Raw genomic sequence first — 17,606 nt, 5'->3', positions numbered from 1 at the left:
GTTATTATCTACTGCCTGAGAGTTGGTAATGAAGTTTCTATTAATATGTGAAAATTCTTAATAAGTAGTATCCGGTATTCCCTAGTCATTAATCTGTTTTAACTTGAGTTTGTTGGGTTTTTTTTTAAAGATAGAATGTTTTATTTCATTAACAGCTTTGATCAGAGAAAAGTTAATTCAGATAGTAATATTAAAGTCCTTTATTTATGAACACTCAGATGGGAACTGAATGAATGAAATCTCTTCTTAATATAATGAAGGCTTTAAGAGTTAATTCTAAGTATCCTGTCACTCTTCCACTATATATTTATTCCAGTTTTATAATAGTCCTATTCCAGACTCCAGTTTCCTTTTCACGAGAAGGAAGTGGTTTACCTTTTTTCCTTAAAATACCTGTTGCTTGCAACCTTTTGTTTTTTTTAGTTCTTGCTTTGTCCATTTTTCAGCCTTTTTTTTTTTTTTTACCACCACCCCCCACCCGACCTCCACTTTGTGAAATCAGACCCAGCCATTGTGAGGTGTGTGACGTCACAATGTTCTTTATATATTTTAAATATGTTCTTCTGCAGATACATAATTTGCAGATATTCTCTCCCAGCCTCTGTTTTCCCTTTTCATTCTCTTTTAACAGTGGCTTTCAAAGAACAAGCTTTATTTTGATGACGTTTATCAGTTTTTTCTTTTATGAATCATGCTTTATACTGTCTAAGCATCCTTTGCCTAAAGTCACAGAAGTTTTCTCCTACGTCTTCATGTGAAAGTTTTATATTTTCAGGTTTTGTATTTAAGTGTATGATCTGTTTTGTGTTAATTTTTATATATGGCATGAGGTTTGGATCAGATAATCTATTTTGGTTTGTTTGCATTTGCATATTCTAGTTGTTCCAGCCCCATTTGTTGAAAAAACAATCCTGCCTCAGATGAATGGCCTTTTTGCATTTTTGTGAAAATCAGTTGTCAGTATCTTTGTGCATTTGTTCCTGGACTCAGTTCTGATCCATTGATCTGGTTTTCTGTCTTTAATCAGTAATACACTGTCTTGATTACTAGAAATTTATAATAAAACTGGAAGTCTTGGAAGTAGGTATTATTGGTCCTCCAACTTTGTCCTTTTTCAATGTCAGTTTAGTTATTCAAGGTCTTTTTTATGTGCACATGATTTTTAGAATAAGCTTCTTCTACAGTAGAGCCTACTGGATTCCAATCGGCATTGCCTTGAATCCACAGACCAGTTTGGAGAGAATTGACAGGTTAACAATATTCAGTAATCTGACTCATTAACATATTTCTTCATTTATTTAGGTCTTTGTTAATTTCTCTCAGCACTGTTTTTTAGTTTTCAGGGTGTAAGTCCTACAGATGTTTGACCCATTTATTCCTGAGTATTTCGTATGTAAATGATATTTATAATTGTTTGTTGCTCATTTATAGAAATACTACTGACTGTCGGATGTTGAACTTGCATTATGCCATCTTACTAAAATGTCTTTTGGGTTTTAGTAGCTTTTTAGTATATTTTACTAGATTCTCTACATAGACAATCAAGCAAATAAAAACCAGTTTAATTCCTTCCTTTCCAAACCAGATGCCTTTTTTTTTTTTTTTTTTTTTTTTTTTTGCCTTATTGCAAAGGCTAAACCTCCAGTATAATGTTACAAGGTTGAATAGAAATGATGAGAGTAGATAGCGTTATCTTCTTCATGATTTTATGGGTAATGAGTGGGAAAGCATTCAGTCTTTCACCATTAAATATGATATTATCATAGGTTTTTTTTTATAAATGTCCTTTATCAGGTAGATTCCTTCATTTCCTGGTTTGCTGAGAGTTTGTATCAGTAATGGATGTTGGATTTTTGTCAAATGCTCTTTCTGTGTCTATTCAGATAATCATGATTTTTCTTTATTAATGTGTTCATATGGTAGATTACATTGATTTTCAAATATTGAACTAACGATTCATTCTTAGGATAAACCCTATTTAGTCATGGTATGTTATCATTTTTATAAATTGGTGAACTTGATTTTCTAAAATTTAATTTAGAGTTTTTCGCATTTTGTTCATGAAAAATATGGGTCTTTGGTTTTCTTGTAATGTTTTAGTCTGGTTTGGTATTAGGGTAAGCTGGCTTCATGGAATGAGTTAAGAAGAATTTCTAGTTCTTCTGTTCTCTGGAAGAGTCTGTAGATTTGGTATTTTTTCTTTTGTAATTTTCATTTCTTCATTGATACTCTCTGTGTAGTGACATAATTTCCTTTAGTTCTTTGAACATATTTACAATAATAGATTTCAAGTCTTTGTCTAGAAAGTTCAATGTATAGACTTCCTAAGGGACAGTTTCTGGTGATTATTTTTTTCCCTTTGTATGGACCATCCTTTCTTGGTTTTTTTGTATGTCTTTGTAATCTTTTGTTGAAAACTGGACATTTTAAAGACTATAATGTGACAACTCTTAAGAATTGGATTCTTCCCTTCCCTGGGGTTTGTTGTTGATGCTACTTATTATAGTTGTTATTTGTTAAATAACTTCTCTGAACAAATTTCTACAACTCTATAATTACAATGTTTGGCCACTGAAGTCTCTGCTTGGTTAGACTAGTGATCAGCTAATTGGACAAAGATTTTCTTGAACACCTGGAACCAGTAAGTCTCTCAGTCTTGCTAAGGGGTCTCTTGGGGTATTGAGCACACCTTCGATATTTAGCCAAGTAGTTGACAACTCTGTGTTAGTTTTCCTTCCTATTAGCACAGAGCATTAAGATCACCCAGAAGTGAAGGTGTAAAGCCTTCTTAGGTCTCTGCTGTGCATGCTCACAACCCTACATGTGTGAGACCTTCTAGACTCTCCGAATAGTGTCAGGACTTGGGAAAACTCGTGTGGACATCTTACTTCCCCAACTTTTCCTTTTCACCTTTTTTAGTTAGTCTGTTGTTTGGCTTCTATTATCCATCACTCAGGCAGCCATGAAGCTAACTGTAATTGTTTTAACAAGTGCCTCCCAGGGAAAAGGCCAGCTCTGAGATAAGTCAAGTACTGACAGCCTTATAAGTGGTATCTTCCAAGGAACCACCAGACAGATCAAGTAAAATAGTTCTTTAGAAATGAGGCTTTGAAAGAGCTCCATCCCTGTTCTGTTCCTTCCAGTAGCTGCCGGGCTGCTGGCTTTCGCCATAAATTGTAGGCTCTTCTTCAAGGCCACCACAGAGCTACAGTGGGGGATGGGACTAGGTCAAGTTAAAATGCCACAGAGCTCTCTGCTTTTACCAAGGTTCAACCATTTTTCTTGAATAAACATTCCCCAGTTGCCACAAGCTTTTGACTAATTTCTAGAAATCTGAAAATGCTGATTCTGACCATTTTTGCCAGTTTTCTCTTAGCTTATTTGGAGAAGAGAATATTCAGAAGTTCTTAGCTCCACCACTTTCATGGCCATCATTTTATTTCTTCTTCAAATGTTGGATAAATTTACAGGTAAAGCTGTCTGGCCCTGGAATGTTCTTTTTTGGAAGATTTTTAACTACAAATTCTATTTATTCAGTAGAATTAGAGCTCTCAAGGTTATCTGTTTCTTCTTATGTAAACCTTGATAGTTTGTTTCTTTCAAGGAATTTGTCCATTTCACTCAAGTGATTTAATTGGTTGATATAATGTGGTTCATAATATTCCCTCATCTTTTCAGTAGTAATAGGATCTGTAGTAATAGGATCAGTAGTAATAGGATCTGTAGTTGCAGCCCCCTAATCCCTGCTATTGGTAATTTATTTTTTTAAGGCAGCGAGCAATCTCAGCCTAAATATTTCTTTTTTTTCAATCAGCCTTGCTAATAATGGTTTATCAATTTTGATCTCAAAGAATCAAATTTTTGTTTCATTGATTTCTCCTTATTGTTTCTCTATTTTCTCCTTCATTGGTATCTACTCTGGTTTTTATTTGGCTTATTTGGGGGTTAATTTGTCCTTTTTCAAAATTTTTAAAGTGGAAACTGTGGACGATTTAATACCTTTCTTCTCTCCTGATATAAACATTTAGTGCCATAAATTTCCCACTAAGCCCTGCTTGAATGGCATTCCACAAATTTTGATATATTGTGGTTTCATTTTCATTTCTTTCAAAAACACTTTTTTAATTTTTCTTCAGATTTATTCTTTGATCCTGGGTTACTTGGAAATGGGTCATTTCATTCCCAATATTTAGGGAGTTTCCCAGATATCATTCTGTTATTGATTTCTAATTCCATTGTGGTCAAAGAACATATTCTGAATGATCCAAATCTTTTTAAATTTATTGAGAATTATTTTGTGATTCTTAATATGGTCTCTCTTGGTAAAAGTTTTTAGTGCCCTTGAAAAGAATGTGTAGTCAATAGATGTAGAAGAAGCACTTGACAAAATACAGCGTCCTTTCTTAATAAAAACCCTCAAGAAAGTCCGGATAGAAGGAACATACCTTAACATCATAAAAGCCAAATATGTAAAACCCATGACTAATATCATCCTAAATGGGGAAAAACTGAGATCTTCCCCCTGAAATCAGGAACATGACAAGAATGCCCACTCTCACCACTGTTTTTGAATGTAGTGTTGGATGTCCTAGCTTCATCAATCAGACAGCAAAATGAAATAAAAGGCATCCAAATTAGCAAAGAAGAAGTCAAAATTTCACTTTTCACAGATGACATGATACTATACATGGAAAGCCTGAAAGACTCCACCAAAGATCTGCTAGAACTAACGCATGAATTCAGCAAAGTCATAGGATACAAAATCAGTGTACAGAAATCGGTTGCATTTCTGTACACCAGTAATGAAGCAGCAGAAAGAGAAATCAAGAAATTGATCCCATTTACAATTGCACCAAAAACCATAAAATACCTAGGAGTAAAACTAACCAAAGCTGTAAAAGATCTGTATGCTGAAAACTATAGAAAACTTACAAAGGAAATTGAAGACACAAAGAAATGGAAAAATATTCCATGCTCATGGATTGGAAGAACAAATACTGTTAAAATGTCAGTACTACCCAAAGCAATCTACACATTCAGTGAAATCTGTACCAAAATTGCACCAGCATTCTTTTCAAAGCCAGAACAAACAATCCTAAAATTTATATGGAACCATAAAAGACCCTGAATAGCCAAAGTAATGTTGAAAAAGAAAGCCAAAGCAGGAGGCATCAGAATCCCAGACTTTAGCCTCTACTCCAAAGTTGTAATCATCAAGACAGTATGGTATGGGCACAAAAACAGACACATAGACCAATGGAATAGAATAGAGAACCCAGAATTGGACCCACAAATGTTATGGCCATCTAATCTTTGTCAAAGCAGGCAAGAGTATCCAATGGAAAAAAGACAGTCTCTTTAGCAAATGATGCTGGGAGAACTGGACAGCAACATGCAGAAGAATGAAACTGGACCACTTTCTTACACCATACACGAAAATAAACTCAAAATGGATGAAAGACCTAAATGTGAGACAGGAAACCATCAAAACCTAGAGGAGAATACAGGCAACAACCTCTTTTACCTCTGCCACAGCAATTTCTTGCTTGACACGTCTCCGAAGGCAAGGGAAATAAAAGCAAAAATGAACTATTGGGACCTCATCAAGATAAAAAGCTTCTGCATGGTGAGGAAACAATCAACAAAACTGAAAGGCAACCGACGGAATGGGAAAAGATATTTGCAAATGAGATATCAGATAAAGGGTTAGTATCCAAAGTCTATATAGAACTTACGAAACTCGACACCTAGAAAACAAATAATTCCGTGAAGAAATGGGCAGAAGACATGAATAGACACTTTTCCAAAGAAGACATCCAGATGGCCAACAGACACATGGGAAGATGCTCAACATCACTCATCATCAGGGAAATACAAGTCAAAACCACGTTAAGATACCACCTCACACCAGTCAGAGTGACTAAAATTAACTCAGGAAACAACAGAAGCTAGTGAGGATGTGGAGAAATGGGAACCCTCTTGCACTGTTGGTGGGAATGCAAACTGGTGCAGCCACTCTGGAAAACAGTGTGGAGGTTCCTCAAAAAATTAAAAATAGAACTACCCTATGACCCAGCAACAGCACTACTGGCATTTATCCAACAAAAGATACAGAGTGCTGATTCATAGGGGTACATGTACTCCAATGTTTATAGCAACGCTTTCAACAATAGCCAAATTATGGAAAGAGCCTAAATGTCCATCAACTGATGAATGGTTAAAGGACATGTGGTTTATATATACAATGGAATACTACTTGGCAATGAAAAAGAATGAAATCTGCCATTTGCAGCAATGTGGATGGAACTGGAGGGTATTTATGCTAAGTGAAATAAAACAGAGAAAGACGGATATCATGTTTTCACTCATGGAACTTGAGAAACTTAACAGAAACCCATGGGGGAAGGGAAGGGGAAAAAAATAGTTACAGAGAGGGAGGGAGGCAAACCATAAGTGATTCTTAAATACAGAGAACAAACTAAGGGCTGATGGGGCGGGGGTGGGTGAGGGAGAGGGGAAAATGGGTGCTGGGCATTGAGGAGGGCACTTGTTGGGATGAGCACTGGGTGTTGTATAAAAGCGATGAGTCACCCCCAAAACCAAGAGCACACTGTATACATTGTATGTTAGCCAACTTGACAATAAATTATACTAAAAAAAAGAAAAGAAAAAAAGAAAAGACTGAGTATCATGCACTTGTCTACCTGAAGTGTTCTTTTATAAATAAATTCGATCACATGGGCTAATAAGTGTTGTTTATGTCTGGGATAGCCTTACTGATTTTCTATCTATTCTATTAATTATTGAGAGTTGGGTATTGGAAGTCTTCAACTAATATTGTGGGCTTGTTTTTTAATTCTTGTAGCTCTGTTAGGTTTTGTGTCATGTATTTTGAAGCTCTGTATTAGGTGCCCATATGTTTAGGATTGTTACATTTTTTTGGAGGTAAGTGACTTTATTTCTGGTCCTATTCTTTGTTCTGAAATCTACTTTAATTAATATTAGAAAAGTCACTCCAGCCTTCTGTTAATAAGTGTTGGAATGATATATGTGTTTTTATACTTTAAATATAAAAATGCAAATAGGTTGAAAATTAAAGTATGCTTCTTATAGGCAGCATACAGCTGAATTCATGCTCTTTTTACCCAATATGACCATTTCTGCCTATTAATTAGGATAATTAAGCAAACATTTATATTTAATACGATTATTAACATGGAGAAGTTTTAGTCTATTATACTGTTTTTTGTTTTCTATTTCTCTCAATTCTCTCATTTTTCAACTTTTTCAGCTTTCTTTTAAATTATGTTTTATCTATTTTATCTTTCTTTGTTAGCTTATTACCCATAATGCTGTGCTTTCCTCTTTTAGTGATTTTTTTTTTTAGGGTTTAGCGCTTTAAAATGGTGTTTTTCCATTTCTTCCTTCCTGACCTTCATGCTTCTGTAGTCACACACTTTATTTATATTAGTTATAACCCCTTCATTATGTTATTAATTTTGTGAACTGTCATCTTTGGAAGAGATTGAATAAGAAAACCTTAATATTTGCCTATTTTGTTTTCATTTTTCAGTATTTTTTAATTTCTTTGTGTAGATCCGTATTTTCACCTGGTACCGTTTTCCTTTACACCCAGAGATCTCCCTTCAACATCTCTTGTAATGTTGGTTAGCTAAAAATGAGTGCCTTTACTTTTCACATGTCTGAAAAGGACTAGTTCATCTTTTATTTTGAAAGCTGTTTTTATTTGGCATACAATTCTGTGTTGAAAGATCGGCACTTTTTTTCTGGTACTTTAAAAATACTGCTCCATTGGAGCCAAACCATAAGTGACTCTTAAAAACTGAGAATAAACTGAGGGTTGATGGTGGGTGGGACGGAGGGGAAAGTGGGTGATGGGCATTAAGGAGGGCACCTGTTGGGGGGGCACTGGGTGTGGTATGGAAAACAATTTGACAATAAATTTCATATCAAAAGAAAAAAAATTCAGCTCCATTGCCTTCTCACCTGGCAGTTTTTTCCAATAGGAAATAGACTCATGCTTCTCTGTGTTCCTCCGTACAGAGCATGGTTTCCCCTATGTTGGCTACTTGTGAGATTTCTCTCTATCACTGGTTTTGAGCAATTTGATTATGATGTGCCTTGTAATTTTCTTTACGTTTCTTGTGCTGGAGGTTAGTTGGATCTTTTAGGTTTATGTTTTCATCAAATTTGGAACATCTGGGCCATTTTTTCTTCTTAGTTTTGTTTTTGTTGTTTCCTGCCTCCATCTGTTTCTCTCATCTTTGAGGATTCCAATTACACATACATTAGGCCCACATGGGCCGCATGTCCCATGCTCCCTGATGCCTTTTTTTTTAGTTGTATTTTTTTTTCAATGTGTTTCACCTTTTCTATTGCTGTGGCTTCTATTTAATTTCTATTAATAGTTTCTGTTGCTGTGTCTTCAAGTTATCTGATCTTTTCTCTGCCGTGTCTCATCTGACTTTAATCCCTTCCAGTATATTTCTCACCTCAGGCCTTTTAGTTTTCATCTCTAGAAATTCACAGTGGGTCTTACAGATATCATCCTTGGGTCTACTTAACCTTTTGAGCAAGTGGAATATAGTTATAATAACTGTTTTGATGTTTTTTCTAACATTGTTTTAATGAGAATTCTAACATCTGAGTCTGTTCTAAGTTTCAGTTTTTTGATCATCATCATGGGTTGTATTTTTCTATTTCTTTGCCCACCCCCTAATACACTTGTATTGGATGCCACACATTGAAATCTTTACCTTTTGGTTACTAGATATTTCTGTATTTCTATAAATATTCTTAAGCTCTGTTCTAGAATATAGTTAAGCTACTTCAGAACAGTTTGATCTTCTCGGGTCTTGCTTTTTAAGGTTTGTTAGGGGGGACCAGAGCCATTCATTATTCCTCAGTATGGACACAAATCCCTCTGGGTACTCTGTGCCGCCCCTTCTGAGTTGTGAGGTCTTCCAGCCTGGATGGTAGGCACAGGCACTGTTCTGGCCTCAGGAAATGTCCTCAGATGCATGAGTTCACCAGCTCTTCTGGATACTTGAAGGGAACCCTTTGCAGATGTTCACATTCTCTCACTGTGAAGCTTTCTCCTCTCTGACACTCTGTGAACTCTAGCCATCTCCGTCTCCTCAGGCCCTCAGCTGTCAGGGAATCCACCAGGACTCATGCAGGCCTCATCTCCCTGTGCCATAGCCTGGAAACTCAAGGCGGTGAGCTGGGTGACCATAGGGCTCATCTCATTTGTTCTCTGTCTCTTGGGTACCAGTGTCCTTTGTTGCCAGTGATTCATTGTCTTGAAAACTATTGTTTCATATATTTTATCCAGTTTATTGTGGGGTTTTTTGGTGGTGGTGGTTTTAGGCAAGCAGTATATCCAGTCCCTGCCTCCCCATCTTGGCTGCAAACAAAAGTCCAGATGTTGTATCCATTTTCAAGGTAATTTTCTGTTAGATTGTATATAGATTATGAGAGAAAAAGTGAAGAGGATCACACAGTCTGATTTTCCTACAGTGGTCAGTAAAAGCCAAAGATATAAAATAGTATGTAAGTCCTAAAGACCATATTGAGGCAGGGTGAAAAAAAAGAGAAGGACCTAGAAATCAGGACATCGGGAGCTAAAGTGTGAAAGTGCCTGGGGTACCCTGAGGCCAGGAGATACTCTGTGGCCAGAGCAGAGGTCAAAAACTAGGGCCTGCCAGCAAGATGCAGTCCTAGTATCTTTGGTTGGATCCACTGTGTGTGTGTATGTATGTGTGTGTAATTTTCAGTGGCTAAATGCAAAAAAAAAAAAAATTTCACGTAAATGCAGACTTTGTACTTCTCTTGAAATTAATCTGATGTTCTGGACCACAGTTCCATGAGCTGAGCTGAGGAAGCAGATTGCCTCTCCTGTGTGGGTCATCCACTCTCCAGTTCACTGTATTACCCCTAGCTTGCTTCTCTCATTCACCGCATTACCCACCATAGCCTCCACAGACACCTGAGTTTCTACTTTAATGCCCGAGAATAGGTTCCCTGGAGAGAAATTGCAAAAATTATCAGTGCTTACAGACTGGGTCGCTTAAGCAACAAATTTTTTTTCACAGTACGAGAGGCTGGAAGTTCAAAATCAAGGTTGCAGCGGGGTCAGTTTTTGGTGAAACCTCTCTTCCCAGCTTGTAGGTGGCCACCTTCTTGCTGTGTCCTTACATGGCCTTTCCTCTATGCATGTGTTGGAAAGAGCTCTGTGGTGTCTCTTCCTCTTCTAATAAGAACTACCAATTCTGGTCTGTAGATTAGAGTCTCACCCTTATGACCTCATTTAATCTTAATTAACCTCCTTAAAGATCCTTGCTTCCATTTTGGAATTAGGACTTCAGCCTGTGATTTTTTTTTAATTTTTCTAATGTTTATTTATATTTGAGACAGAGCGTGAGCAGGGGAGGGGCAGAGAGAAAGGAAGACAGAATCTGAAGCAGGCTTCAGGCTCTGAACTGTCAGCACAGAGCCCGACATGGGGCTCAAACTCACAAACTGTGAGATCATGACCTGAGCCAGAGTTGGACATTTAACCGACTAAGCCACCCGGGCACCCCTTCAGCCTGTGATTTTGAGAGAAGATGGTTTAGTTTGTAGTAATCTGTATTCAATCCTATTTATTTACTTGATTTTGAAATTCTTGCATCTGGATCAAACTCTTCCACCATTCCCAGACATGGTAGAAAGGAGACACTGTCTTCCACTCTTTAAATTTCCCTTTTTTCATTGTTTTTGTATTTTCTTTTCTCCTAACACTATTTACTCTGCACTCATTCACAAAGTATTTGTTTTATATTTTACTCTTACTGTTGAACCATTTGAAAAGCTGCATTCCACATCCCACAGATCAGAATATCACAGTGTTGGTTTTTTTGCTTGTTTGTTTGTTTGTTTTTAGTGTAGTTGACACGCAGTGTTTCATTAGTTCCAGGTGTACAACTTAGTGATTCAGGAAGTCTTTTCATTATACTGTGCTTACCACAAGGTAGCTCCCATCTCTCGCCACACAACACTATTATAGTCTCATTGACTGTATTCCCTGTGCTGTACCCTTTATTCTCCCGACTCTTCATTCCGTAACTGGAAACCTGAATCTCCCACTCCCCTTCACCATTTTGCCCATCCCCCACTCCCATCCACTCTGTCAACCATCAGTTCTCTGTATTTGTAGGTCTGATTCAGCTGTTTGTTTGTTTATTCACTTGTTTTTTTATATTCCACATGTAAGTGAAATCATCTGTCTTTGTCTGACTTATTTTAATTAGCATAATACCCTCTAGGTCCATCCATGTTGTCACAAATAAAAATACCATGTTCTTTTTTATTGCTGAATAATGTCCCATTGGGTAGATACACCACATCCTCTTTATCCATTCATCTGTCAGTGGACACTTGGGTGGCTTCAATATCTTGGCTATTGTAAATAATGTAAATAAGAGGTATATATCTCTTCAAATTAATGTTTTCGCTTTCTTTGGGTAAATACCCAGTAGTGGAATTCTTGGATCATATCACAGCTTTCTTATGCAAAAATTTCCTTCACCCCTTTCTTTGTCATTAAGGAATCTCATGTTATTTTTACACATACACACGTTTTTTCCATCTAGTTTGATAAGAAAATATTCTGGCTTTTCCTGGGCATCTAATATTTTTCTAAGAGAAGTTAAATTTATTTTATTCTGTCCCTTCATCATAATAGAGAAGGAATCCTACCAGCTAAAGATTCATGTCTCTACATTATTTTGAGCATCTCCCTAATGTTTTTCTCTCAGATCCATCCATTGATCTCCCCTTTCTGTTCCCACTGCTCCTGCCCTAAATCAGAGCCTCATGTGGGCTATGGCAGCAGTCTTCTTACGGGCTCCTGTTTCTCATCTTTCCCTCCCGTAGTTCTGAAGTGGGCAAAGCGCAGAGCCGTGAGGACCGAGGACACACAATGGATATGCAGGGGAAGAAGAATGAGCAAACCAGTCAAAAGGTCACCCTAATAGAGGTAAGAGGAAAGCCAGGAGAAAGTTGTAGCATAGAGTCAGCAGGGAAAGATTTAGGGAAGGCCTGGTCCGCCATCACAAATGCCAAATAAGTCATGGAGATGAAAAGTACAGGATAGGAAATAGAGTCCATAATATTGTGATACCATTTTTGGTAACAGGTGGCGACTACACTTATGATCATTGAATAACGGACAGCGTTGTTGAATCAATGTGTTGTACACCTGAAACTAATATAACATTTTATGTTAATTATACTGCTATTAAAAATAAATAAACGATGACGAATGCCAAAGGGAGGAGAAGTAAAATAAGGACTTAAAAGTGCCCTTTCAGGATTTCCTGTCAAGAGGCCATTTATGACCTCCAAGAAGATAGTTTTGATGAGAGTCCTTGAATCAGACCGTCTCCAGTGCAGAGGGAAAAAATAATCAGAAGAGACTGCTTTTCCCAGAAGCTGTACTTCGAAGGAAAGAAAAGGCTGGGCAATAACCAGTAGAAAACACAGGATTTAGAGATCTTTGTAGAGAGGGGAATGAGGAGAAGAGTTACAAACTGAAAGGAAAGAGCCCCAGGGGAGGAGCCATTCAAGATAAAGGACAGGTGAATAATCCCTGGAGACCAGAGGAAATACACAGATTAGAATTTGAAACAAGGCAGGGTCACTTTTGTACTGAGATAGGCCAGTGAGACAAGTGTGTTTGAATGATGGTGTTTTCTTGTGGGGGATGGAATGTAGGAAGGTCAGGAAGACCTTTCTGAAGAAGAGGCCTCTGTTTTCTCAGTTAGGCAGTGGTGACATTTGTCTGCTAAACGTGAAATGTGTCCACTTTTGTGAAGTTGTCACTTAAAGGAAACCAGATTCAGAATTTTCATAAGTATTTTTAGATTTTAATTATAAAAAACTTAAATCTCCTTATACCAAAAGCATATAGATGAGTAGTTATACAATCATGGGTTAAGAAATGACTTTTTATCCTTGATAACAGAATCAGAAAACATTTTAAAACAAAGTTTAATAATAAGAACTTCAAAATGATTTAAAGCAAAATCTAGAAACATATAATAACCCAGGATGAGGAAGAACTTCACGAGATATGTGACAGATAAAGAATTAATACCCTTAACATATTTTTTAAAAACTCTTAAAAATCAACAAAGAAAAGAAAAATTGGCAAAGGGCCTTCAGAGGACATTCTTAAAGAAAATGAATATATGAAAAGTGTCTCCCTTCCAGTGATCAAATAACAAAAATTAGTAACTGATACAGTATTTTTCCCCTCACAAAATGGCAACAAGTTTCAAACTTATAAAACCGATGGGGGCACTGAGTTTCCTCATACACTGCTGGTAATTGTATAAGATTCATCCATTCCCTGTGGGGGATAGCTTGGTGATACTTCTTTTTTTTTTTAACTTGTCAAACTGTTCATGTCCTTTGATTTGACAGTTTTAGTTTTAGGAATCTATTATAGGAAAATAGTCAAGTATACATGGGCAGAATCAGTTAAAAGGCTGTTCCTTCAAGCAGTGTTTTAAAAATAGGAAGAAAGAATTAAATTTCTATGAATATAGAGTTGATTAAATTATAAAACATTTCTATAAGGGAATACCATGTGATACTATTTGTTACATTATTGAAGTATTTTCATAGACACGGAAAGATGTTTGAGTAGAAGAAAGACGGTTATGAAGTCGTTTGTATACAACATACTCAGTTGACTCTTGAACAACGCAGGGGTTAGGAGCACCAGTCCCTGCTTTATGCAGTCAAAATCCATGTATAACTTTGGTTCCCCCAAACAATAACAGCCTACTGTTGACCAGAATACTGATAACATAAATAGTCACTTAACACATATTTTGTATGTTACACGTATCACATAGTGTTCTCTTACAATATAGTAAGCTGGAGAAACAAAAACGTTACTAAGAAAATCATACAGAAGAGAAAATACATTTATATTACTGTACTAATCAATATCGTAAGTTCACATCGTGTTTACAAGATGAATCATCTGTCTGTACCTACATCATTATTGTCTTATATGATATAAAACACTGTAGGTGTAATATGTATTACTAATACTGACATCAAAAATGAAAAGGTAATGTAAAAATCCATATTTATTTAAACATATAACATTCATGCATTGATAACAGATGCAGCAATATGATTACTTTATGGTAGCCTAGTGTAATCATTGTAATTGCTTCACAGTCACCTGGCCTATACAGTAATGAATGAGTTGTTATGGCCTATAGTACTGTAGTTCTCTTCCTTATACCAGTTGGAAACACTGTTACATTTTTTTAAAAACAACTCGTGTGATGAAAGGCTGATACGCAGTTTCTCTGATTAGGAGAGAGAGAGAGAGAAGCATGCTGTACTGTAATATAATTGTTTGAAAACAGAGTTTTAAACAGGAATAAAACTAACACATTATTAATTTTGTTACATAGCACTGCCTATATAGTCTGTCCACTTCCATACAAGTGTTGCACATAATGTTCTACACAGTGAATACTTAAGCGATGATGATGATGATGATGACGACGACGAGGACAGTTAATTAGATTTTCACGCAGGGTTAGTTGGTTAAGCGTCTGACTTCGGCTTAGGTCATGATCTCGCAGTTTGTGAGTTCGAGCCCTGCTTCGGGCTCTGTGCTGACAACTCGGGATGAAGAACACTTGAGTTCAGAACCATATTACCTGGCTTCATGTCCCATTTGCTACTTTTGCTGTACATGACTTTAGACAAGCTTCTTTTGCTCTTTGTTCTTCAGTTTTCTCATCTGTAAGTAGGGACAATACCTACGTCAAGGATTATTATGAGGAATAAATGAGTTAAGATGCATTGCACCCCACTTAGCCTGGTTCACTTCTCTTAAAGATGTTATCTGCACGGCCTGCTTCACTGTGTCTCTGGAGGGTTCCCTCTCCAGAGGGTCCTCTGGCTTCTCTGTTTACTTCTCATTGTGCCATCTCCACCTGATGAATGTCACTTGTCCTACATCCTCTGCACGTGCAGGATGCAGCCCACTCACTTCCAGCTGCTCTTCTCTCCCTTCCCTTTTCTGTTTTTCTTCTTTGTTTTTGTTACCACTTTTATAAACTCCTCCTCTGACTCTGTTTTGCCTCGTTATTCTTCTAAGATGCTTTTACCTTCCTCATGGCCCCTTGCAGATGTTTATAGGGTTTCTCAGGCCCTGGTGCCCAGCATCCATTTGAGCCTTTACTACTTTCTTTTCCATTTTTGTTGGGCCCTGGGCCCTAATTTGGGACAAGTTTTGTGTGCTTCCCATGTATACACACAGGGACAGAATGAATGACACCCTTTTCTGGCCCCAAGTGAGATTGTACCTTGGCACACCACCTCTGTACCCTTTTACACTCTACTTCAGTTGCTTTCGTGAGCCTCACTTGGAACATTTTTGGACTTGTACATTTAATGCCACCTTATCTGTGCTAGCTCTGCTGAACAGATTTGAAGTCCGGAAACGGACTGACAAAGGATTTTCTTTCCCCTTGTGTGTAAATGTCTTTCATCAAAAAAAGATAGCAAAAAAGATAGTTTATTTATTTAAGATTGAGCCTGCCCCTAAAAGCACAGATGTTGCCTAAGCCTCCTGTGCTACCAGGGAAGGGGCTTAGGAAATGGTTACCGTGCCCTTTCGTGCCACAATGACCTAGCCTCTACTTTTCCCAGGAGCGCTTGGTAGAATTGATCGCCACCTTAGCCACATTGCCATCACTCTCAGGTGGCATCTGCCTTCTGAGAGCAATCAAGCATGAAGCGCTTTCTGCTCAGAGGAAGGACAGCAACATGTTTATCTACTTTCAGATACTCACCACTGGCACATGAATAATTGCAGTAAAGGGTGTCCGGTTCAACACGACTAGCTTATCTCCCCCTAGTTTTTGTGTCCTTCCTGCATGTTCTCTAAGAAGGTCCTTGTTTCATCCACGTATTGGTTCTTGATTTTCATTAGTGACATAATTTGATTTATTTCAAAGCTGCATCTAAATGCATAATTAACCATCACTACCTTTGTTAAAAATGACCCACACCATTTTTTGGTTTTATGCGAAAAAATGTAATAGTTAACCCACTTTGTGAAAATAGACCTAATCATTGACTAAATGAAAGAATGCTATTTAATAAGATGGTCTATATCCTTCCCATTTACTAACCTTGGAGCATCATCCATGACATTTTTTCCTCCAATGAACGAAGAGCTTTCCGAATTCTGATTGCCTGCTCTTAATTTCTGGAAGTTACTCCAGGTTTGGAGTGCTTAGGGTCTGTATTTGAGAAGTGTGCTTCTTTTTCACTTGTCAGTGCTGGAGCAGGCCTTACACAACCACTAACGGTGCCAAAAGTGTTAGCAGTGTGTTCGAGAAGCACATTAGGAGATAGGGGATTAGTACTTTGGTCTTTCTTGGGTGTGTGTGTGTGTGTGTGTGTGTGTGTGTGTGTGTGTGTGTTACGCAATGTGCTTATTACCCACGTTGTTGCCAGGGCACACCGAGATTTGGTTGTGGCCAAAAGACATTGTCTAAGTTCATTTAGTACATTTTGTGTACTTTTCTCCTAGTAAAGAGTTGAAGAATGAAGAGACAACCAAATACACAGAAATGAAATGACAAATTAAACCAAACGGAATTTCTCTTCAGAGTGAAGAACTTCCAGATACTAAGGAAGAAAGTAAGGCCCCACTACTCCTTGTCCTTATGAAAGAATCTAGAAAAATCAGAAGCGAGATATGAGTAGAAAAATAAATGGGGCCTTTTGACCTTAATTATTTTAAATCATTGTGACTGTTGTTGATCCGAGTATTGGTCCTTATGTGTGTTAGTTATTGCATCAGAATTACATTACCACCGTTGGAAAACCAATAAAGAAAAAAACATAATTGCCACTCAGCCGAGATGAAGGAAAAGTGTTTGCACTGTCAGGATGTCCATCAAGCAGTCATTTAATATTCTTACATCTGTATTGTGATTGTATGTGTGATGTTATGTTCAGATTATGAAATATATGCTTTTGAAATTTAACTTTATTTAAGAGGGAAGCAGCTTCAGAATGTGTATTCAAAATGGTCCCAGTAAGAAAGACATTAAAAGGGAACAAATTTGTTAGTTTTGAATGACTCATACATGTAACTTGATACATACAAACTAAAAATGGCTTTTGGCAGCAGTGTTTCAAATTACTTTTTAAAAAGAGCATTTCATATTTAAGCATATAAGTAATTTGTAGACTTAACGTTGTTTAATATTTATTTTAGTCTTAACATTTATTCTTAAATTATTACATTGCATTATTTATTTCTTGAGTTCCAGAACAATGGTATCATCACCATGTGACTATATATATATATATATTTTGTGTGTGTGTGTGTGTGTGTGTGTGTGTGTGTGTGTGTGTGACTATATAAAGTGTGATGTTATAATAGAAAAGTTCATTTCTTTGGGTTTTTTTCTTGACTCTTCTCCTTTCTCAACTATGTGATTATAAGTCTGTCAGTAAATATGTAATCCCACACAGGTCAAAACTAATCA

General features: G+C 37.0%; 1 protein-coding gene across 5 annotated transcripts in view; it reads left to right on the top strand.

The window, feature by feature from the left end:
- Positions 1-16,853, top strand: part of AHI1 (Abelson helper integration site 1) — a 203,656-nt gene extending 186,803 nt beyond the window's left edge. For 3 of the 5 annotated variants that reach the window (XM_042939896.1, XM_042939900.1, XM_042939897.1), the window contains 2 exons: positions 11,938-12,040; positions 16,615-16,853. In XM_042939896.1, coding sequence (XP_042795830.1) covers positions 11,938-12,040; positions 16,615-16,650 — 139 coding nt within the window. In that variant the 3' untranslated portion in view covers positions 16,651-16,853. The remainder of the gene's footprint in view (positions 1-11,937; positions 12,041-16,614) is intronic. The other 2 variants (XM_042939898.1, XM_042939899.1) reach the window with 2 other exon arrangements.
- The last annotated feature ends 753 nt before the right edge of the window (positions 16,854-17,606 follow it).

This window comes from Panthera leo, chromosome B2, assembly GCF_018350215.1.
Source record: "Panthera leo isolate Ple1 chromosome B2, P.leo_Ple1_pat1.1, whole genome shotgun sequence".
NCBI classification, from domain to species: domain Eukaryota; kingdom Metazoa; phylum Chordata; class Mammalia; order Carnivora; family Felidae; genus Panthera; species Panthera leo.
Note: the sequence above shows the minus strand (reverse complement) of the source record. Positions and strands in the feature narration are given on the sequence as shown.